This window comes from Hemiscyllium ocellatum, chromosome 2 (assembly GCF_020745735.1).
Source record: "Hemiscyllium ocellatum isolate sHemOce1 chromosome 2, sHemOce1.pat.X.cur, whole genome shotgun sequence".
Classification (NCBI taxonomy): domain Eukaryota; kingdom Metazoa; phylum Chordata; class Chondrichthyes; order Orectolobiformes; family Hemiscylliidae; genus Hemiscyllium; species Hemiscyllium ocellatum.
In genome coordinates, this window is record NC_083402.1 from 75,317,912 (window position 1) to 75,341,273 (window position 23,362).

General features: G+C 39.9%; 1 protein-coding gene across 7 annotated transcripts in view; it reads left to right on the forward strand.

Annotated features, from left to right (window-relative positions):
- The first annotated feature begins 4,377 nt into the window (after window positions 1–4,377).
- LOC132823718 (casein kinase I) overlaps window positions 4,378–23,362 on the forward strand; it is a 229,006-nt gene continuing 210,021 nt past the window's right edge. For 2 of the 7 annotated variants that reach the window (XM_060837748.1, XM_060837758.1), the window contains exons 1-2: window positions 4,908–5,242; window positions 10,812–11,223. In XM_060837748.1, coding sequence (XP_060693731.1) covers window positions 11,067–11,223 — 157 coding nt within the window. In that variant the 5' untranslated portion in view covers window positions 4,908–5,242; window positions 10,812–11,066. Of the gene's footprint in view, window positions 4,420–4,553; window positions 4,798–4,903; window positions 5,243–5,526; window positions 5,589–10,811; window positions 11,224–23,362 lie in introns of those variants that run through there. The other 5 variants (XM_060837715.1, XM_060837724.1, XM_060837706.1 and 2 more) reach the window with 5 other exon arrangements.

Below are 23,362 nucleotides of genomic sequence, written 5' to 3' on the forward strand. Positions count from 1 at the left end.
AATTGAACCCATGATGCTGGCATCACTTTATTTGTAAAACATTGTCCAGCCCTTCAAAAGTCAAAATAGTCCCACTCTCTCATATTAGAGGGAGATAATTGGTGGTGAATTTAAGCACACGTCAGACAAGTGGTGAGGATGAGAAGGCAGGACCTTCTTGGTGATGGTGTGGGAGTAGAATGCACATTGACCTTTTCACCAGGTCTTGGTCATCGATGTGCTGTCCAAATGCTTAATCACAATCAAACCGGATATGCAGGAACTCATGTCAGCAAGACTGAAGTAATCTAGTTCAGCTTCCAAAAGAAACCCATTACTTGGGACTCAACTCTCCCTGGCAGCTCTCACTGAACCTAATGATGAATAATCTCAGTGTCATGTTTAACAACTCTTGTTAAACCTTAAAGCAGAGATCCCAGCCACTTTATCTTGACCTATTTCCACTTTACAACATAGCCTGCTTCATTCATCATTCTCTGCTGTAATGTTTATCCATACCTCTCTGTTACTTCCTGACTTGAATAACCTAACATTTTCCTTGGTAGTCTCACGAATATTATCTTTCACAAATAGCAACTCACCCTATACGCTCCCTTATAGGTGTGGTATTTCAGTGGTTAGTACTATTGTCACACAGTGCCAGGGACCTGGGATCCATACCAGCTGGGTGACTGTTTGGAGTTTACATATTCTCCCAGTGGTTTGTGTGGGTCTCCTCCCCAGAATTAAAAAAAATGTGTGGATTGGCCATGGTAAATATGGGTTGAGTGGGAAGGTGGTAGGAAGCTCTTTGGAGGGTCAGTACAGACTCAATGGTCCGAATGGCCTGCTTTCACACCGTGGGGATTCTATGAAGCTTACTTCATTTTAAATATATTTATTCTATCGCCTGTGCTTGCGAAATTGCTTTGGTTCTCTATCTGCCTACGCTGAAATTTTGATCTTCATTGACGGATTTATCTAGTTCTTTAATTTTTCCTCGGTTTGTAAATCTGAACACTCCCCCACTCAGTCTGTTTATTCGCTCAGCTCTTTGGAAACCGTCCTCTTTTGCTTTGTGTCCTCTTTTGCTTTGTCTCTTCTGACCCGGGTCCTTCACCCTTCCCGAAGTGAGGAGTTTCGCGGAATCAGTTTGTCTACCAAACGCTGTCTCCAGTATTCCGGGAGATGTGTGATTTAGCTTTTCTGGGCAGTGAGCCCACAGTACAGACTCTTCAGTGAGATCCCAGAGACAATGACTAACTGTTAGCCTCGCGTCCGGAGTTAGGACCAGGTTAATCTGCATTACTTTGAAACAAAGCATTTTGCTCGACTCGGTTGTTGCTCATGTTCGACCCTACAGAAAGCTGCCACTGCCGGAGCAATGTCAGGAGTGAGGCCGTTCATCCACTGAGCTGGGGTGGCTTTGGGGAGTTCGAGACAGGGCGATGGGTCATTGGAACCTGTGGAATAGCGTCTGGAAGATAGTTGGGACTGAGGAAAGCGAGCAGTGGGGCATTGATTTCGCTCTGAAACTGAATGTGAACCTCTACCATGTCTTGATATTTTACACCAGAGGATCTCTCACTATCAGATCATTACTGAGTCTTGCCTCGCTACACTTTATCAGCTGTAAAGTAACCTACTCCCTGATTGGTTCCAAAATGTGTTATTCTCGGAAATTGCTCTGAATATAGTCTTATCTCCGTATCCTCCAAACCTTTACGAATTTGATTCGTCGAATGTCACATGATCATCACAGACATGACTTGGAGATGCCGGCGTTGGACTGGGGTGTACAAAGTTAAAAATCACACAACACCAGGTTCTCGTCCAACAGGTTTAATTGGAAGCATTAGCTTTCAGTGAGCTCCGAAAGCTAGTGTTTCCGATTAAACCTGTTGGAAGGTAACCTGGTGTTGTGTGATTTTTAACTTTGTTCATCACAGTAGCTTTTTTTCTAGCAATCGTCCCCCATTATGTCTTATACTTTGCTCTACAGTTTTCCCAAAACATTCCCCTAATTTCTTTGATATTTCCGATCTCCATACAAACTGATTTCATATATTTGATCCCCTCTCCCTGAACTGAGATCGCATTTCACTCTGAATTACAGAGCTACACAATTTCCTTTCTTCCCACTTTTCCAAAATATCAAATGTCTGAATATTCAGGTCCCTCCGCACACATTTTACAAAACCCCGTCTCTGAAATGACTGTCATTTATTTTTGTTTGGCATTACAATTGATCAGGAAGTCACCAGAGGAAAATAATTACTTTACCTCAGCTTCATCGTCTATGCCACCTGTCACCGATGCACATGTCCACGACTGTATTTGGAACTGTGACCACCTCTGTCATTGTGGAGACAAATTCTTGTCTTAATACTGAGGATTATATTGTGTGGTATTATATTACTATTGTGCTTAATGGGATAGACTTCAAACAGATCAAACAAACCTGGACATACGTGGAGTGCTGCAGATCATCAGCATCAGGATCTGTGCCTTCTTGGTCGAGCATATTTGATACTGAACTACAAACCAGAGGATCAGCCTTGGTTCAATGAAAGGAATTGGAGTGTAAGATCAAGTATACCTAAAAATGAGGGATCACCTTGGTGAAACTGTAACACTGGGTTTCTTGCATGCTAAATAGTGGGAATAGCATATAACCAACAGAGCTAAGCCATCTCTTAACACTGGATCAAAGCCAGATAGGCTCAGATAGTAATCCAGAAATTATTACCTTTGTGGTTCTGTGTTTTAGTTTTAGACCTAATTTAGACATTTGACAGACCTATTTCTTGGTCCTAACTATATGGCCAGTATTTAAAAGGATGATGGTAACTGGATCTACTGTGTCCCATTCCAAGTTCCTCTCCAGCCTTGACACTAGGCAGGCAACAAGTTTTTACATCTCACAATTTTCAGCTGCATAGAAATATCTATACCTCTAACTCTGCTGTTCTCGACAACAACCATAACTCCTTTTTGCTCCCATTAGTTGAATAGCTATCAGTGTGTTCTATCATTTCTAATGAACATAGAACGTTACAGTGCAGTACAGACCCTTTGGCCCTCTGTGTTGTGTCGACCTGTGAAATTAATCTGATGCCCATCTAACCTACACCATTCCGTTATGATCCATTATTATCCAGATGTATGTCTAATGACCATTTAAATACCCTGAACGTCGCGAGTCTCCTACTGTTGCAGGCAGGCCGTTCCATGCCCCATACAACCCCTAATATCTGTCCTAAATCTATCACACTTCAATTTAAAGCTATGTCCCCTCGCGTTAACCTTCACCATCTGAGGAAAAAGGCACTCACCGTCCATCCTATCTAACCGTCTGATTATCTTATACATCTCCATTAAATGACCTCTCATCCTTCTTATCTCCAATGAAAACAGCCTCAATTCCCTCAGCCTTTCCTCATAAGACCTTCCTTCCGTACCAGGCAACGTCCTAGCAAATCTTCTCTGGACATTTTCCAAAGCTTCCACAGTCTTCCTATAATGTAGTGATCCCAGAGCTGTTTGTAAAACAATAGCTGTGGCCTTACCAGAGTCTTGTAGAGCTGAAGCATGACCTCGTGGCTCCAAAATTCGATCCCCCTTCTAATAAACTCCAAAATTAAATGGCAATAATGAGTTTTATAACTAATCAGATTTCAAAATATCACTTAGGTTTCCAAGTTTTATCAAGCAGAATCAAATATTTCCAGCCTGTTTTACATATGAATTTTGTTTTAATCAAGCAGGTGAATATGTTGCACCCATTGTTGGCCTCATATATTCCCAGTTCCAACTGCAGCAAAAGTTGATGCAGTAAAAAATTACTCCTGCTCTGTAACCACAATAGGCTGTAACTTCAAGCTAGGGAAACCGAACCTTCAATATCAGTATAATCTTTCTTTCATTTTTCTTGGTGGGTTATTTTAAGTGAGACTGCTAATTTAGTGCCAGGTAAGTGTGGATGTGTGGTCCCATTAGCATTAGAAACCGGATTGGGGTTAGTGTCCGAAAAGGTTTTCAGGATAGTGAAGGCTGTGATGGAGTGAATTGGTTCCACATATTAGTGGGCCAGTAGCCAGAGAGCACAGATTTCGGATGGTTATGTTAGAACTTAATGAGAAATTAATGGAGGGCTGACTAGTAATATTAGAGAGAGTGGGGAGTAAACCGGACGGATACATTGGATTGACTGGTTGGCTCAGAAAAAAAGTGACGCAAATTTGTTGGCTCAAATTTCTTTAGCGTAACGTTTTGAAGTACAATTACAGCAAACTGCCTTCTACGGTATCTTAGTGGGCGAAATTCCATGATGCACTGGATAGTTTCTTCATTTCTATTAATACATTATCGATTTACCATAATAAGCTTCAGTTCTGTTCAGTGTTAACTTGACTGAGGCAGACCAACATGTACTTTTGTGTAAGTACAACACCTTGCACAAATCGTAAATGACCTGCGTTTGCGGCCAACTTAAATTGTGGGAAATATTTCATATCGTGGAAAAGGGAAACCTTGTCAATTTCTTCGCAAGCGCCTACTGTATCTGACTTGCGTTTGTGCAGTGATGAATGACTTGGTGGAATCAGGGAAACGAACTTCGAACGTGAAAAAGTGCAAAGTTTATCAGCGTGTAGCAGTAATGGGAATGTAAACTTGTAGCTTTTTCCGGGATCATAGTTTTTGGCTTCTTCTCATCGGTGGATGAACGAGGAAGCCGACGTAAACGAGAATGCTCAATCGGTGTGCCGTTGATTCGTCCTTTGTTGTGTGTGTCTAACATGCCAAGAATTCATGGAGGTAGTCGGCCTTTGCCATGCATCTGCCCTTGCCTTTTTTTATTTGTGTGAATGTGAATGGGGGAAGCACGGTTCACGTTGCCTTTGCTGCGGTGCAGCCCTCGGTGGGACCTGGTGCTTCGTGGTGGCTGCAGGCCGGCGCGTGCTGGGCGCTGATTGGCCCGAAGCGCTGTCACTCAGGGGTTTTCCCGGGGATTTCCGCTCGCGCTCGGTGACTCGGAACATTTTGGAACAAAAAGCGAAGGCTCGAGCGGAGAGGGGCTGAGCCGGGGGCTGCGGGGCCTCTGCTCACAGCAGCATATTAGCTGCTGCTGCTGTTACCGCCACTGGATGTAAACCTCCTTCCCCTTTTGTCCCGGCACCGAGAGCTTTAAACCGACGCACTTTAAATTCAAACAACTGCAAATATATCTATATATATATATACATGTAATCATCCAGGACAGGTCTGTGTGCATTTGTGTTTATTTTGTGTGGGAACTTGGGTGTGTGTGTATGTTTTAATTTTAAGATTGTGTTCAACCTTACTGTGCGCATTAAACCTGCCGTTGTGTTTTTCGGAATGTATGTCTCCGAATCCTGTCTGTGCTGGAGTCTTGGCTGGCTGGGCAGTTTTTTTCTCCCTTCTCTTTGCAGTTTCTGCTGTTTCTGTGTCCCTCCGATCTGAATCCCAGCCTCTTGCCTTTTTTTTCCCCCCGGGAGGTTGTGGGGGGTAATCAAATTGATCTTCCGCTGGCACCCGAATCGGTGTCACGGTGAGCGAGAGGAAGGAGTTGGAATCTAAAATTATCGGTTAGTTCGTGCTGTTCTAACTTTTAACATTCTGTAAGGCCGCACGTTAACTGGGAAGGACAGATTCCCACCCCCCCTTTCCTGGAATATGATAGATTATTGTTCCTTTGTTTACTTACACCAGTAACATGTTAGTTGTTGAAGATATTGACTACATGTCATTAGGTTGAGAATGACTGGAGTGTTATGTTTCTGAGTGGTTCATGTCGTGAGCACTCACCCTGCCAGAGTGACCCTGATCTGGCTGCTGGAGGATGCCACTGCTCTGCTTTCCGCTTCATGGTTGCAGACTAGGTGAAGGCAAAGCTACCAGCAATGTGGAGCACTTTGTTCCACTGAACAATGTCAGCTTCCTGATGATCTGTGTTTGTCTGCGATGACTATAAAACTCGCAGTTTCCAAACAGAGTGGCCTGAACTTGTAATTTCGCAATGTTTGTAAATGCAGCTTCGGAAAGAGAGAAAGCAGCAAGGTTGCGGTCAGCGGCAGAGTCTTAACAGTGCAGCTTGTATCTGATGGTGGAATTGACAGGATGTTAGAGGTAGCATTAAGGCCTGGAAGGACTCATCAGTGCTTTCCAGAAGGACTCATCTGTTGCATGGTCTGATTTGAGTTTGCTGGAGTTGGCAATGGCGAACCAAAGCAAACCTCCCAGCGATACATAAGCAAAGAACATGTAGAAGAAATGTAATCTATTCTGCTCAACAAGTGAGTTGCTGGTGACTTGGGCCTTCGTCTCACATTAGATGCAAAACCTATCTGGTGACTGACCACAGCCTATTCTCTTCACAATGCATATTAAGTAGAGAATAACACAATTAGTTATGAGATTGTGATCTTGTTTAAGAGTTTGTATTCCTTATATGAAAAAGAGTTAATTCCTTGCAGTGATTCTTTGTAAGTCAGTAGTTTTCTTTCACATGTTCAGGAATTCAAGATTCTGCAGTTGTGAGTTTTTGGTGGTTATCCATTATGTGCAACAAATAATTTTAATCCTACTCTGTGGTTACTCATCCTGCTTTCTTTACAATATTAAATCACTATTTTTAGGGGAAGTTCATGGTTTGGTGAAGTAAGTTGCAAAAAAAAATCCATGCCTCTGTTACAGTAAGGATAATTTTACATATTGGAAGGAACTAAGAGACAGTGAGGTCTGCAGAAGCTGGAGATCAGAGTTGAGAATGTGTCGCTGGAAAAGCACAGCAGGTCAGACAGCATCTGAGGAGAAGGAAAATTGATGTTTCGGGCTGGAGCCATTAATCAGGAATCCGATTGACTAGTTATAAAGGCAGCCATCAATATGTGTGTATATATGTACTTTTTTGATCTATTGGTCAATGGTTCTGACAAATTGGAGTCAAATAAATGACAGTTCAGAAATGATCCTTAATTAACAAGTAGTGTGTAATTTGTGAATGATAGTAAGCTGCATTCTATGATTAAAGTTGTAAGAGTATATGAATACAGTCTAATTTAAAATTGTACTTAGGAGTTAATAAAGAAATTTAAAACACAAGACTTTATTCCTTGTTTAAATGAAGTTTCATGGGTGTTTATTGCATTTGGAAATTTTTGACTAGTAACAAATGCCTGAATTGTTTGTTCTCAGAATTTTGTTATTTGAGAGAGGAATATTGATGTATCCTTTACAATTTTCTCTTCTGTTATGTACTATTTATAAAGTAGAAGATGATCAGGTATTGAACTTATGTTGGTTGAAACAATTATTATTTTGCTCCAAAGGAGCTTGCAGAGGACAATAAGCCTGTTGGCAAAAGATTGTCACTTTATGTTGCCTCTTCATAAGGAAATATCTAATCCAAGGTACTACAGGCAGAAATATGACTTTGCCCTTCACGCTGTGGCACACCATGCCATATTTTGGTTTAGAGCTAAAAATGTGTTGCTGGAAAAGCGCAGCAGGTCAGGCAGCATCCAAAGAGCAGGAGAATCGACGTTTCGGGCAAGAAGGGCTCATGTCCGAAATGTCGATTCTCCTGCTCCTTGGATGCTGCCTGATCTGCTGCGCTTTTCCAGCAGCACATTTTCAGCTCTGATTCCAGCATCTGCAGTCCTCACTTTCTCCATATTTTGGTTTAGCCAACGAACACAGAACAAAACTGGCTACCAGTCAATTAACTTGCTCGTCTTTGCTACTTGTAAATATTGTAGGTTCTTAGCCATGTTTCAAATTATTTTGGCTTGACACTGATTTTGTTACCAGCATTTTCTGATATATTTCATACAAGACTAGAGTTGATGCTATTAACATCAAAAGGAGTGAACATACATTTTATAGTAAAAGTTATAATTTTAATATAGCAGTTTTATGATGGGTAACATGAGCCTATGCATACTTCTAAGTTTTGGGAGGAAAACTGTAAATCTTCAACTTTCAACTTTTGTCTGCTGACTTAAACATATTTATTTGCTGCAGTTAATGGAGATTTTCCAGGCCTTTCAAGTATCTATTTCCATTCAATTTCCTATCTTACTCTTCTGAAAAAGTTGAACCTGTAAGGAAACATTTCTTACAGATACTGATGGTTCTCTGATACCTGACCTAGGTGGTTGTTCTTTATTGGGGAGTTTGGATAGTCAGTGTTACTGAAAGAAACATGGCAGTTGAACCTGTGTTGACGTGTACTTTCCAACCCTTAAGTAGTTTTCCTTCTCCTACCTTAGGTGCATTGAAGCAAGTTGGAACATTCTCAAATTGGCTCAGTATCACACATGACGGTGCATTTATTTTTTTGAGCCACCAGGGGATTTCCTCTGTAAACAGGCCCATTGAAGATGAGAGACACTTAATTCTTCTGTGTTTGGTTTACAATCTTAATTCGGTAGTGGTTAGTAGCATAAACCTCAATAAAGCAATAACTTGTTGCTCCCTTAAAATGGGGTTCTTATTACTTAAGCCTGTGCTCGATGAGCAACTAAAATCTTGGATGCTACACTTGCCTTTCATGACTGTGTGCTTTGTTTATTTTTAAGGTGATTTGTAAAATCCTTGGTGAAATTACTGGGCAGATTAACTTATGAAAGATAAAATTATCTGAAAATATTCCCCCATCTGCTATAAAGCAACATAAATCTGATGTTGTGTAGATTCCCAGCAATTTCTTTTCATGTTGTCATAGCATTGAGGAAGGCAGTAGTGGTAAAAATGTCAATGGCTGCTGCACTTGAACATATGCACTTGTAGCTGTGTTTGTGGGTGGTGATTTTGTGAGATGTTGTTTTTGGCAGGTAACTTGACATTGGCACTGAGGAAGTGAGTATAGAGCCACACTTGTACATGCAATTGAAGATCAAATAAAGGTGTAAAGAGAATCGGCAGTGAATGGTTTATTGTGGCTCAATCCCTGTTTTACCCTGTCCCTTGCGTCTGTTCTGTATATGTCATTTTAGGTGTGGAGGCTATTCGGAGCACTTGCCAAATTTTAATTGCTGATTTACATGCCAAGCTGGAAAGAATTTTGTCTCAACAAAAGATATCGGCTTCCTCACCAATTATATTTCAGGTTCATGATTACCTCAATGGCACCTGAGAACTATGCACTGTGGAAATCTCTCCATATTTGAAAATGACAAGTGATCAAACTGCTGAAAACTGCTGAGTTGTTGAGTTGCACCCTTGTTCCCAAAAAAGTTTGTTGAGCAAATCATCAGATAGAAAATTTACTTTCATAACTAATTCAGTATTGGGAATGAGCTTGGAACTAATGCACTTGATACACAAGTCCCGGTTTTCAGCTGGAAGGATTTTCCTTTCTTGATGGAAACATGTTTAAAAGGAGAAAACTGGGAAAGGCAACACAGATTTTCTGTTAAGTGGACTAGGAAAATGTGTATCTTGTGTCATTTTTATCAGAAAGTGCTTGGTTTGAATTAAACCCATGTGCTCAGTTTGTAAAATAGCCACTCCATTGAAATTATTAGAATTCTAACAAAAATATTGTTAAGAATGACAATGTTAGTTTCTTTTGTGTGTGCTTTGTCTACCAGTATTATTAAACTGTGAAGGTTAATTGTACAAGCTGCATTTAAATCACGACCAAAATATTGCTACTGAAACTGAGTCTGGGAGTCTAACCAAATATTTGAAAATATTAGTGTGTACAACAATAAAACTTGATCAATAACTAAGCTACAGCAAACTTTGTAAGGAACACAATTGCTTCTGAAATTGTTGTTGCTTCCTTAGTGCTGGTGAAGGAACTTCATCACCATGTTTAGGGGCTTACTTGATATTTTTAGATATCTGCTAATCTCAGGTTCAGGAACATGCTGCAGCTCTGTTGAATCCTTTCTGAGAATCTTTTCAAAAGTACACTTTTTAAAATTAAAGACTTGAAGTTCACGACAAAACTGAAAGGCTCTTGAAAATGTTAGAGTGTACTCAGGCTGCAATCTGGGGATTGGTGAAATATTTTAATCTCTGTATATATTGGTCTCTAAGCAGTCCAAGAAAAATTAATTCAAAACCAAATTTGATCATTCATTTCTAATTTACTTGACTACAAACATTTGTAAAATGTCCAAAATTTTGATTACATTTTGTATTTGTATGTACAAGGGCAATATTCTTGGCTACTTCAGCAAGAACATTGCTTCCGTTGGTCAGGTCATCACCATAGAATCCCTTGCGGTCTGGAAACAGTCCATCTGGCCCAACAAGTGCACTCATCCTCTGAAGAGCATCCCATACCTGCAATCCCCATGGTTGATTTACCTAACCTACACATCACTGGACAAAATGAGCAATTTAGCCTGGCTAATCCGCCTAACCTGCACATCTTTGGACAGTGGGAGAAAACCGGAGCACCGGGAGAAAACCCACGTAGACATTGGGAGAATGTGTAAAGTTTACATAGCCAGTCGCCCAAGGCTGGAATTGAACCCAGGTCCCTGGTGCTCTGAGGCAGCAGTGCTAACCACTGAGCCCTTTACTGTTCCCCTAAAGGCAACCTGGCATATTTGCTGAAGGATATATTGAATGCTTTCTACTCTGAGAGCATCAACAACTACATTAATTTTGATCAGGTGGTAGTTTGCGGGTCTCTTTTGTATTGTTAGGATAAGTATATGGTGTCTGCCTGCAGTACGTAGCTGATGGTGTAGATGTTTTTGGCTGGTGTGTGCTATTAAATCTGTTTGCCTTGTTTTTAAACATCAAAGTGATAGCAATGATTTAATAACATGTTTCCTTTTATTTTTCAGGTCCTCAACAATTGAGAGTACCATTAGTTGGGACGAATATCTTGTACAAATGGTGGAATTTGTTCATTATTGTTGCTGTTACCGAGGAAACTTTTGCGAATGGGATGAAAATAATTATTTTTGAATGCTGTACCTGTGAACACCTCGTGCTGCTACACTGGTTTTATTCCAAATGATGCTTCCGCTGTGGAACTATACAGTCTGAAAGTGCATAATCGAGTACATACAGAAAATTGCCATAAGCAGGAACTCGTTATGGAGAAAACGAAAGATAAAGATAAAGTAGAAGAAAGATCTAGAATGGGCAGGAGTGGGGGACGAAGTGCCCACAGTTCTGGTGTTCTAATGGTTGGACCCAACTTCAGGGTTGGGAAAAAGATAGGATGTGGCAATTTTGGAGAACTTAGATTAGGTAAGAAACTCTTAAAATATGCAATATTTTGAGAGATACATTTATAACATCTGAATTTCTAAGTTATTGAAATGCTGCTATAACTTTGATTTTTGGTTTATTAAATTATTTTTGTTTTAAACTTGAAAACAAGTTTTCACGAAGGGAGCAGTGCCACCCCTCCTAGTGAAAAGCTGGGGTAGTAAGCTGCCACCAGGTTTTTATGGTTGATGGGTTGTTAACTGCCCAGGGTCGTGATTTTCACCATCTTACAGGAGAATGTCCAGCCTCCCATAGAGAGCTGCCAGGCCAGCAATTATCACCAGTGGCATTGCTGGGAGTGATGGACATTGCTGGAACTCCAGCAGTCCTCCATGAGGAAGTGTGATGGGAGGCTGGATCCCAAGATGAGGTGGGGTGGCTTTGTTGGGGCACATTAGGCAGCCCATGGTGAGCAGTTGGAGGTCAGAAGTGACAAATGGAAGCAATGATCACTTTTAGGGGTACTCTTCTGTAGTTTAGGTATACCTTGCCCTGTGGTATTGCAATCCGTCCTCTAGATAACAACATATTAATTGGCAATTTGAGAGCTTCAGTTGACCCAAGAGTAGATGAAACACCTTAGAGCTAGCCCATTGAGGGTAAATTTCGGAAGATGCTGGAGATGACAGGCATAACAGTCCCTCACCTTGGCAATTGATCTTACATCCTCTCCCCCTCCTCCACAAGCCCACCCTTGTCAATTAAAGATGATCAAATCTGCAAATGTGTTTAAATTGAAAATGTACTGGCTTTGTCTTTCTGACAAACTTTTGTGTTTTTCTGCAGCTACAACTTAAACCAAGTTTGTTAAAGTATGTTCATAGGCTTGAATGCTCATTAGTGACAAAATATGTTTTCTGCATTGCTAAAATATCATGTCTTTCTTTGCAACCAAGAGATCCAATGAGGTAGATCAGAAGCTGAAGCATGGAAAGCAATTAGATAAGAATTAGCCAAAGGAAAATTGAATGCACTGTATCGTATGAATTAGTAAATTCATTCTATGCAAACTAGATCAGTTAATGTTGCTTTCTGGCTTTTCAAGGGCTTGAAGCAAATCAAATCTGAGCAGTTCTCCTCCAGCTCCGTGATCATGAAGCCATCATACATTAAGAAGGAATAATGCTGATTGTCTAGTCTTTAAACAATGGAGTATCTGTGGGGGGAAAAAAGTGGATCTATATACCACCTTTGTGTATTCAGACATCCTGAAGTCAATGTAGCCATTGATTTGTATGTTTGAAATGTGGGCATTGCTTTAATGTGGAAAATGTGGCAGCTAGCTTGTGGATAGCAAAATTATAGAAACAGCAAAGTGATTATGAGCAAGTGATAGTTCAAGGATGAATGTTGCCTGAAACATTCCTCTGCTCTTTGAAACAGTTCCATTGGATTTTTTTCAGTCGACCTGAGAAGGAGGTTTTGTAAAGGGTTATACATTAAATTGCCTGTTTAATTTCAAAGTAGAATCAAGTTGTCCAAAGTCGTCTTGTTCAGCGTTTCTACCTGAAAGATGCCCAATGTATTTATGCTTCCCTGGTGTTAGGCTTTGAGAGGACAAGTGTGCATAGGAAGCTATTGTAACATTGGATTACAAAGCTCTCCCACAGGATATACCTGAATTCCACATGGTTAGGTCTCCTGGGCAGATGCACCGTTAGAATTCAATGGCATCCTCTAAAGTCATCATTGTTAAATGAAATATTAAAGCTCTGACCCATACAAAAAGTATTAATCTCAAGACACCGCAGTATTTAAATTAGCTTGTGATAACAGGCATGAGTTTGCAACATGTTATTTTTACAAAAATGCCTGACACATAGCCAACTAGCACAAAGCCTTCACTATAAACGTGTTTCTATGGCTTGGGGAGATCACAGTTTAAATGGTTCATGCTTGTTTTTAACAGTCACTGCACTTCCAAATAATTCGCGTTATGTGAGGTGTTTTGAGATTTGATACACTTGTAAGTAACTCTTTATGAAGTCATTCTGGCCTGTATTAAATTATCTAATTGACAGTGTACTCTATTCCCTTGATGAAAGGTTCAAAACAGCTCATTTCCCTTTGCTGCCTGATTATTTACTCAGTACTGCCTCTTTGTTTCCCTCCTTTGCACTCAGCCTTGCTTCCCATCAGTCCTCAGACTCATTATATCAGGCCTTCTGAGGACCTGCTTTCTCTGGCCTTTCTTTCCTAGCCTCATTGGTTCTTGCCTTGATGACCTTGCTCACCAAAATTCACCTGACTGCATTTTCATTCATATACTGCTTCTCTCCTGCTTTTGCTGCCAAGAGGTTCAGTGTTTGCAGCAAGCATGAGAGAGAACCAACTTTGGATTGGCTGAGTATCTCTTTCCTGACTCTAGCACTGTTTCAGTTTTGGGGATGACTTTTTTCTCTGGTTGCCCTGGGGCAGATTCATCCTCTCCCCTATGTATGAGTGTTCTGTAGGTGTTTAAAAGGTCTGCATTTCTTACTATATTTAGGAAAGGTGGAAGTTCAAGCAGAAATGCGGTGAAAGTAGCTGAAGTCTGTGAAAATATCCTTCCTGTGCTCTTTAAACCTTTAAGAGCAAACTAAGCATTTGCTTAGCCTAGTTTGTATAATGGATTCTAAGTCATGCTCTTTCCTGAAGTGCTGAGAAATCTATTTCCCCATTTATTTTATTATAACCAATCCTCATGCAGTTAAGCCAAATAGAATTTTAATTTGTATGGCAGGTTTATTTTTTTTTTCCTCATTGTAAACATATCTCAAAGTTATGCACAGATGTGCAGCAGAGAAAATTAAGAGGATAGGTTCATTTTGGAGATTAAGGTTGTAAATGGTCTAGTTTTGCCTAAGTCATTGAGAAGATTTGGGATGCAAGTGCCAATACTTGAGGAGTGGGGACCATGTAAAATTTTGACTTTGTGGGTCCAGGAAGGGTGGGTGAGTGATTTAACATTTGAGTGGGAGCACCACCTACACATTAGCCTTCAGTGATTTATTGACAAAGACACCAAAGTCCTTTTTACAAATAAATACTTTCCAACCTTTCTCTATGTAAGAAGCAGTCTGCACAGCTGTTCCTTTTCCAAAGTGGGTAACCTCACATTTTTTCCACATTATATTCAATCTGCCATGTTTTCAATCACTCACTAAGCCTGTCCAAATCCTTTTGAAACCGCTTAATATCTTTCTCACAGCACCCATTTCTACTTAGTTTTGTACCATCTGTAAATTTGGCCTTGTTCCTGGTATGCTAGGACAGTCCTATGAAGAGTGACACAGTTTGTAGTGGAGTAACTGAACAGAGGATTATAAATAGAGAGGATTGGGGAGTAAGTATTAATATGATGAGGTTCTCCCAGATCTGGTGATGGATGAGCAAGAATTGTGTGCCAGATTGACTCGAATATTGGGAGGAAGGGGAGACGCAAAGTTAAATTTGAGAGATTTTGTTAGCTATCACAAGAGTTGCCTGGTTTGAGGGTTTGCTGTGAACATGGATATGAGAGTTTATCTAGAGTGGGAGAAGTTAGTGAGGATGTGAAATTATGTAAAATCAAAGGAGAAGAGTTGTATTGGAATGAGGCATTAAATGAAGGATCAAGAGTTGTTCAATGAAAAGTGTGGTGGAGGATAATTTGGCCAAAAATTCAGGTTGGAGCTCTGTGGGCAATTCAAAATTTAATGCAAATGTGAGGGATCTGGAAACTGGTGAGTTACTCATAGGTGTGTAGTGTGCAGGAGGAGTTTGTAATAATTAGGGGTAGGGAAATATCCAGGTGTGACAGCTTGAATAAGAAACAGAACCTTATTATTCAGGTGTTGAGATCCAGTCAATGCCAGGATTTTGCAGATACTCTCAACTTGTGGACAGCCAGGACTTTATTCGTGAATTAGGGAATTGCAGAAGGGACCGAGATTCAGTGGTGGAATACATGATTGTGCATAGGGTTGAATGTATGTGGGTTTAAAATGGCTGTGGTCAATCGAATGGGGATGGAGGTTGATGTACAGGAGATACAAATGAGGAGCAGGAGTAGGCAGTTCAGCCCGTTGAGCCTACTCTACCATTTAATAATATCATGGGTGAACGGATTGTGTAGTCAAATTCACATTCGTGCCTCACCCCAATAACCTTTCACCTCTTTGCTTACAAAGAATCTAACTACCTCCATCTCAAAAATATTCAAAATCTCTCCTTGAAGTGTCCATGGAAGCTGAGTAGCAGAGACTCAAAACCCTTTATGAAAATGTTTGCCTATTTTTGCTTCACCTGTTGGAAATGGGTGACTGATTATTTTCAAACTGTGAATGCTAGTCTAGGTTCTCCCTTAAGAGGAAACATGTGCTGCACATTTACCCTGTGAAGTCACTACAGGATCTAAAAATTTCAGTCAAGTACCCTCTTACTCTTCTAAACTGCAGCAGATATAAGCCTTGCCTGATCAACCTTTTGCGCATAAGATAACCTACTCCATTCCAAGTATTAGGGCAATAAACCTTCTCTGAGCTGTCTTCACCATATTTTCAGTCTTCCAAGTGAAGATTTTGAACCCTATTTCTGATCAGGCCAGTTCTGATTTGTCTGCACGTTATCTAAAGCTGATCATAACTTGATCAAAACTTGCCCTAATTTCAAACTCATTTCATATTTCAACTGAAAATTGATGTTCCATCTGCCCTAGAAGTAATGCCATCATGTCCTGAAAAACAAGTGCTTTCTCTATTACTCTTGGTTTCCTAAACCCTTTAAATCCCCCACACATCACCACCATCGCCACAATATAGCCACCATTATTTATAATATGTAAGAATAGCCCTTAAGACATGGTCACTTTGTTTTGGCTGCCGCAGGCAGAACCAACCCAGTAATTTGTGGATTATTTTATCACAAACATAGTTCTAACCATCTTAAAAACCTTTATCTCCAGCTCTCAGTAATTAATTCTGATGCTGAGTGACAGAATTTCATGGATTTGTCATCAAGACAGAGATCTTTGCTTCGCTTCTGATCCCCTTCAACCACCACACTCTTGTTCTTCACCCCAGTCATTGTACAGGAGATACAAATGAGCACCCCAGTCATTGATTTCATTCCTATTGTCATTCTCATTCTCTCATTCTGTTTTATATCTTTTATAAAATAGAAGTTTATTATTCCTCCCTATTCTTCTTTGCAGTCTTTGATCTGTTTAATTTTCAAATGTGGATTCTATACTCTCCATTTTAACCTCAGCAGGTGATAAGAGCAGGATGTGTCGTCTTTGTGCCTGTCACCATTTTATCAGACGTAGTTTGGGTAATGTCCTGACCCTCTCCAGGTGAACACTCCTTACAGGTAAAGCTTAAAGTCTGATGTAATTGAGACTCCCATGACAAAGTGTCCATCTTTTGACACCCAGTGCTTGCGAGGAACTCTGACTATAAAGGAGCAACAGGTTCAAAATTGGGTTGACATCAGTTTTTGTTGTGCAAGGTTTCTTGAGACTGAGAAAGAAGAATTTTCTGGTCCTTTATTCCCCTACTTACTGACTGTCCTAAATTGTGTTTGCATCTCCCTCTGACCACCTGCCATGCAACAGACTTTTGAAGAAAGTTATAGGTCATGGAATAAGAGGGTCAGCAGCAACATGGACACAAAAATTGGCTGAATGATAGGACACAGTTTAATGATCAGTGGATATTTTTTGGGCTGAAGGGATGCTTGTAGTGGAGCTCCCAAGGGTTTGTATCGGGACCTTTGCTTTTCTGGACTGGATATTAATGCTCTGGATCTTTGGTCTGCAGGGGACAATTTCAAAATTTGCAAATGACACGAGGCTTGAACTCTGAGAACAATGTACAACTCCAAAAGGACATGGACAACTTCACGTGGGCAGATATGTGGCAAATAAGTCTTAATACAGAGAAATGGAAGGTGTTTGATTAGGAGACCACTGCAAGGTATCAGAAAGTAGTGGTTGAAGGGTCTAGGAGTATATGTACATGGATCATTGAAGGCAGCAGGAGAGGTGGAGAGAGCAGTAAGTAAAACATACAGCATCATCATCTTTATTAATGGGCCATATAGTTCTGGATGTAGGTTTGTTCACTGAGCTGGATGGTTCATTTTCAGATGTTTCATCACCATACTAGGTAACATATTCAGTGGGCCTCCGGGTGAAGCACTGGTGGTGTAGCCCAATGTAGCTTTCTATTTATATGTTTTGGGTTTCCTTGGGTTAGTGATGTCATTTCCTGTTCTTTTTCTCAGGGGATGGTAAATGGGATCCAAGTCAGTGTTTGTTGATAGTATTCCAATTGGAATGCCATGCTTCTAGAAATTCTTGTGCATGTCTCTGGCTTGTCCTAGGATGGTTATGTTGTCCCAGTCAAGTGGTGTCCTTCCTCATCCGTACATAAGGATACTAGTGAGAGTGGGTCATGTCTTTTTGTGGCTAGTTGATGTTCATGCATTCTGGTGGCTCGTTTTCTGCCTATATGTCCAATGTACTGTTTGTTACAAAATACCTTGCAAGAACTGTAACAAACAGTACATTGGACAAATAGACAGAAAACAAGCCACCAGAATGCATGAACATCAACTAGCCACGAAAAGACATGACCCACTCTCACTAGTATCCTTATGTACGGATGAGGAAGGACACCACTTTGACTGGGACAACACAACCATCCTAGGACAAGCCAAACAGACACGCACAAGAATTTATAGAAGCATAGATTTTGGTTGGAATGCCATCAACAAACACATTGACTTGGATCCCATTTACCACCCCTGAGAAAAAAAAGGAAACTACATCACCACATGAAATGATAACACCAACCCAAAGAAACCCAAACATAGAAATGGGGCCACACCACCAGTGCTTCATCCGGAGGCTTACTGAAGATGTTCTCACCTGATATGTCTGACAATGAACCTTCCAACTCAGTGAGCAAATGTACATCCAGAACCTCCATCTGAGCTACAAATCTTCTCAAAACTTGCTGGGGCATATAGTACTAGAGCAATGATATAACGTTGAACTTTTATAAGACACTTGTTAACAGCTGTAATGAGCATTGTTTTGTGTGCCTCATTATAGGAAGGATGCAGATGAACAGAGAGAGGGCAGAAGAGGTTTCTGAGAATGGTTCCAGCCATGAGAAATTTCAGTTATGAGGATAGATGGATTGAACAAGTTGAGGCTGCATTCCTTGGAGAGGAGAGGGCTAAGAGATTTGATAGTGTTTTAAATACATGGACTAGATAGAGTAGATAGGGAGAAACTCTTCTCACATGTAAAAGGGTTAAGAATGAGAGGATGTAGATTTCAAGTGATTTGCTAAAGAAGTAAGGTTGTTACATGAAAAATGTCTTCGACTGAGTGTGGAGCTTGGATAGGAATATACTGCTTGGAAGTGTGGTAGAGGTAGGATCAATTGAAGTATTCTCGAGGGTATTGGATAATTGCAGTCTTGTGTAAAGGTTGGTATTAGGTAACAATGTTTATTTAAAGAGGTGGTGCTGGCATGATGGGCCGAATGGCACCTCTCCGCACTGTAAGATTTTTGTGATACTGTCAACTTGGCAGCATTTATTTTGGGTTTGGATAAGGTTTGCATCTTATCGTTGTTCTCTATTTAAATAGGTACTGGAGTTAAAATGACCTCAGCCACACTTTGTTAAGCCACTGAAGCCTTAGATTTATACTCCCAAATTAGCCTAAAAGGCTCTTTGAATCTCTATGTGGCCTCTTTTCTTTCTACTTCAAAAACCACATCTTGTTCTGCAACCCCTCCCAAACATTCTTTCCCTGACTTCAACAACCTCATGTGTCCCTCCTATTCCTGTGCACTCTCATTAGTGGTTGTGCTTTCAGGTGCCTACAAGGCCCAGTGTCTCAAATTCCTGTCTGAAGCTCCACTGCAACTCCAACTTGCTCTCCTCATTGCTCAAGCCTTTTGCCCCACTTCAATCTCTTTCTTTTTGGCTTGCTGTCTTTTTTTTTGTGTTCTACTTTTTGAAGTAGCTCGGACTGTTTTTCTCTGACTCCATATTATTATCAACTCCAGTCACACAACTTCTGATAATTTTGTGAATGAAAAGTAAAATGTTTTCATTTAATAAAATGTTTCATTTATTATAGGAGTTTCAACTTAATTATCCAAATTTTAATTTTCTGGAAACTTGTTAAATCAAAATCGTAAAACAAAATAACGCAAGGCTTTTTCAACAGATAATGTGTCGATTGAGGCTCAAGGGTTACTGGCTAGAGACGGTAATTTTAAATGCAGCACAAATAAATGAAGCCTATTTTCAATTGCATCACATGGTGCAAGTATGTCACTGAGGTTATTTTTAATCAAAGTAGGGAATAAATATTAACCTGATGTGTCAATAAAAAGTTCAAATTGGCCTCAAACTGATTTTGAGCTCCAGTTTTAGCTTATGGTTCCTTCTGTCTCATGGTGGTTGAAGCACGCACACACGTCCATCTGCCCTCTTTCTCTCCGTTCCCCCCCCCAAAAAAAAAAGAATGGCAATTGCAAGACTTCTCGAAACTTGAAGTTTAACAATCCTAGTACCGAATCTACTCTAAAATAAACAAAACCCAGACATATTTGCAAGTGAATGAAAACTTATTGACCTTGTACTGCTTCAAATCACTGCCGAAATGAAACTGTCCGTGCTCGCAATGAAATGCATGCCTTTAAGAAATTTAGCTTCACTCCCAAACTCCCAGTCTTTTGGAGTAACCAATTATGCTAACATGGTGATTTTTGACATGGATCTCCCAAGGTGTTTCACAGGAGCATTATTTAAGAGAATTTCACATTAATTTGCACAGCATATTGAGTTGAATTAACAACACCTTAGCCAGAACGGTAAGTTTCAAGGACTGTATTATAGAGAAGGAATAGTAGAAAAGTGAAAAGGATTATGGATTGATTTTCAAAATATGACAATTAAGTATGCTATCTACAAATTTGTTTAAACCTGAAGATCCTTTCTGTTTAAAATAATGCTGAAACTATGAATTAATGTAGATTTTGAGTCAAAAATTGGCATTTCTATATGATTTTTATATTTTAGTACATTCAATACATATCTGTAAAAAAAAATTGAAGTACACCTAACTTTGAATTTTCATGTTTTCTGACTTTAGTTTCATTCATAAATTCATTTTTAAACAAACTTTAAGCTTCAAACTAAAGTAATTTCTTTAGCTATTGGTTTTAACAATTTTAAGGTTCCTAAAACATCTCTTGTCACATTTATCACAATTTATTGTCAGCTCTTCTGGAAAAAATGTTGCAACTATGAAACCTGTTTGAACCAAACCTGGTAACTCTAAGCATGATGTACCTGGCCTAATTAGAAAACAAGAATATCTTCTCTTCTAAATAATTTCTTGAAATCATAAATTGTAACATAGTGGTTAACCTTTTTTTACTTGCAGAATAAAAAAATGTGTCAGTACAATAACTAAAAGCTGCTAATTTGATTTTTAGAAAGCCGCATGCAGCCCTAGAGCACAGGGTTGCAGAACCCAGCGTTTGGCAGCTGGAGGCATAGGCTACTTTTATTAATTTGAGGAGTGCGAGTTTACGGGCTGACTCGGCGTTTTATTGCCCATCCGTCCTTAGTGGTTCTTGAGAAAGTGGTGGTGAGCACAGACCTTGATTGTTGTAGATCTGAAGGAGGTTACAGAGATCTGGAAGAATTTGATTATCTGGAAGAGCATTTAAAGTTTTGAGGTGTTGGTTTACTTGATGCCTCTGCAGTTCTTGGTGGTTAATGACAGGTGCAGGGTGTGAGTTCTAATATGAGAAGCAGACCTTTTGATTGGGCTGAAGTATCTGAATCACGAAAGGTAGGAGAGCAGTAGAGCATTAGAAATTTAGAAGATGGAGATGATTAAGTCAGAGATGAGAGCTTCACCAGCAGATAGACAAATACTGACATAACTGAAGTGAAAAACCACATTGAACTTGCATTGGCCTACCTCATTTCTATGTAATTATCTCACAGCAGCTTTCTTCCTGTAAGGAAAGCTCATCTTTTTAAGATGAGCTGAGATTTCTAAACTCTTGTAATTGAGCTTTGGCCACTAGATTTATCCATTTTGTCCATATTGTAACTACAGTTCAGTTTACATTGTTTTTCTGTGACCCAGTCACTACCTTGTATCGTCACACGGTAATGGCTGAGGATCCTGGGATTGTAATTATTAGAGTTTAGATCAAATAGAAACTTACAAGATAATGCATGACTTAGAAAGGGTGGACCCTGGGAATTTGTTTCTGTCAGGCAGTGATACTAGGACAGCCTTAGAATTAGAGAGGGTCAATTTAAAATGGAAGTGAGGAGACATTTCTTCAGCCAGAGAGTGGTGGGCCTATGAAATTCATTGCCACAGAGTGCAGTGGAGGCAAGGACATTAAATGTCTTCAAGACAGAGGTTGATAAATTCTTAATCTCGCAAGGAATTAAGGCATATGGGGAGAGTGCGGTAAGTGACGCTGAAATGCCTATCAGCCATGATTGCATGGTGAACTGGACTCATGGGCTGTAATTCCAGTCCTATGTTTTATGGTCTTGTATCTGAAAATTGATGATTTGTTTGGACACATTCGTTTACTATGTCACCAAAATATCTATCCGATATTACAGCCAGCAATTAATCAATACATGTCACAGTGAGCATTGACACGGTTCTCAGCTGTTACATAATGGTGTGCCGCAAAAGTCAAGTGCGAGCTTGGTCCTTTGTTAATTTTCATTTGTTAATTTTCATTGTGCATATCACCTTATCAGCTGGTATTGTGAGGAAATTTTGTTACCAAGTGGCAAAGCCATTTTCTGCTTTTTGAGGTTTTAAGATAATCACCACATTATCTCCAGCTTTTATAACTTGTTTTCTGAACATATGCTTAAACTCATGATATACACCTGAGCTGAATCAACTAACCATTGTTTTATATGTGTGTACAGGCAAATGAAGGATGTCACCTACAATTAAATGGCCTGCTAATAGAGTTGAGCTTGACTCTGCATCTTATTTATAATTCTTGACTTTTTTTTCTGTCTAAGTCCTGGAACACAAATCGATCGCTGGTAAAGCCATCATTGTCCATCCTAATTCTGCTTTCAATATTGGTAGTCACTTTGAATGCCAAAGATTGATGGTGAAGCACGTCTTTTAAATGTTGGAGGCAGTCATTTCCTAATACTTGTGTGGCATGGAATTTGCAAATGAATTTGAATTCTGAGTCTGAATGTAGAACTGTAACAGTGAAACTAAACACTGCAAAGAAATTCCGTCTTTCTCTTGATTTTTGTCAGGCCATGCTCACTCCTGGTACTAGCCTGGCTGATCTTCTGCTTCAGAAAGCTCACAGTAACACTCTCTTTCTTTTAGTATTGTTGGAAGGGCTCATTGAGGAATCTGTGATTGGGTCATTTGTCAGTAATAACTCTAACTGCCCTTTCTTTTCATCTCTCACTGACTTTCCTATCCATATCTTCATGGGAGACTGATTCACCCATTCCCTAAATCTTGTACTGCACCCAACACCCATCATTATCTGTGTAATGTGTTAGTAGATCAAATCCTATCTCCGTTTTCTGTATTTTTCTTTGAGACTGTGTCCATTCACTTGTAAACATTTTCCTTGCCCTCTATGATTTTAAATTGTGGACAACTACATTGGCATCTTCCTTTGATGGAAACTTTGTTCACAAATTGTCAACATCTTGCTTACTGTGGATTTCATCATCTTCCACCTGCCCTATCCAAGTCACAGTGGTGATTGGTTAGATTGGTTATTGTATTGGAACGTCATTTGGCCTCTCATGTATGTGCCAGTATTATGCAAGAGCATCTGATTGAATGCAACTTTCATACTTTTTTGCAGTGGTGCTGCAAAACTTTTCTGTTCAATTTTATAATTGCTCATTTCTGTTTTGAAAGCTATGACTTGAATCTGCCTCCAGCATCCCTGTCTCTCGAGCAGTGCATTCCAGTACTTCACCAGTTGCTGTGTAAAAAAAAAGTTTTTCCTCATGTCATTATTATACTTTGCAAATCACCTTGAATTAGTATTCTCTGGTTCTCAATTCATCCACCAATGGAATAGTT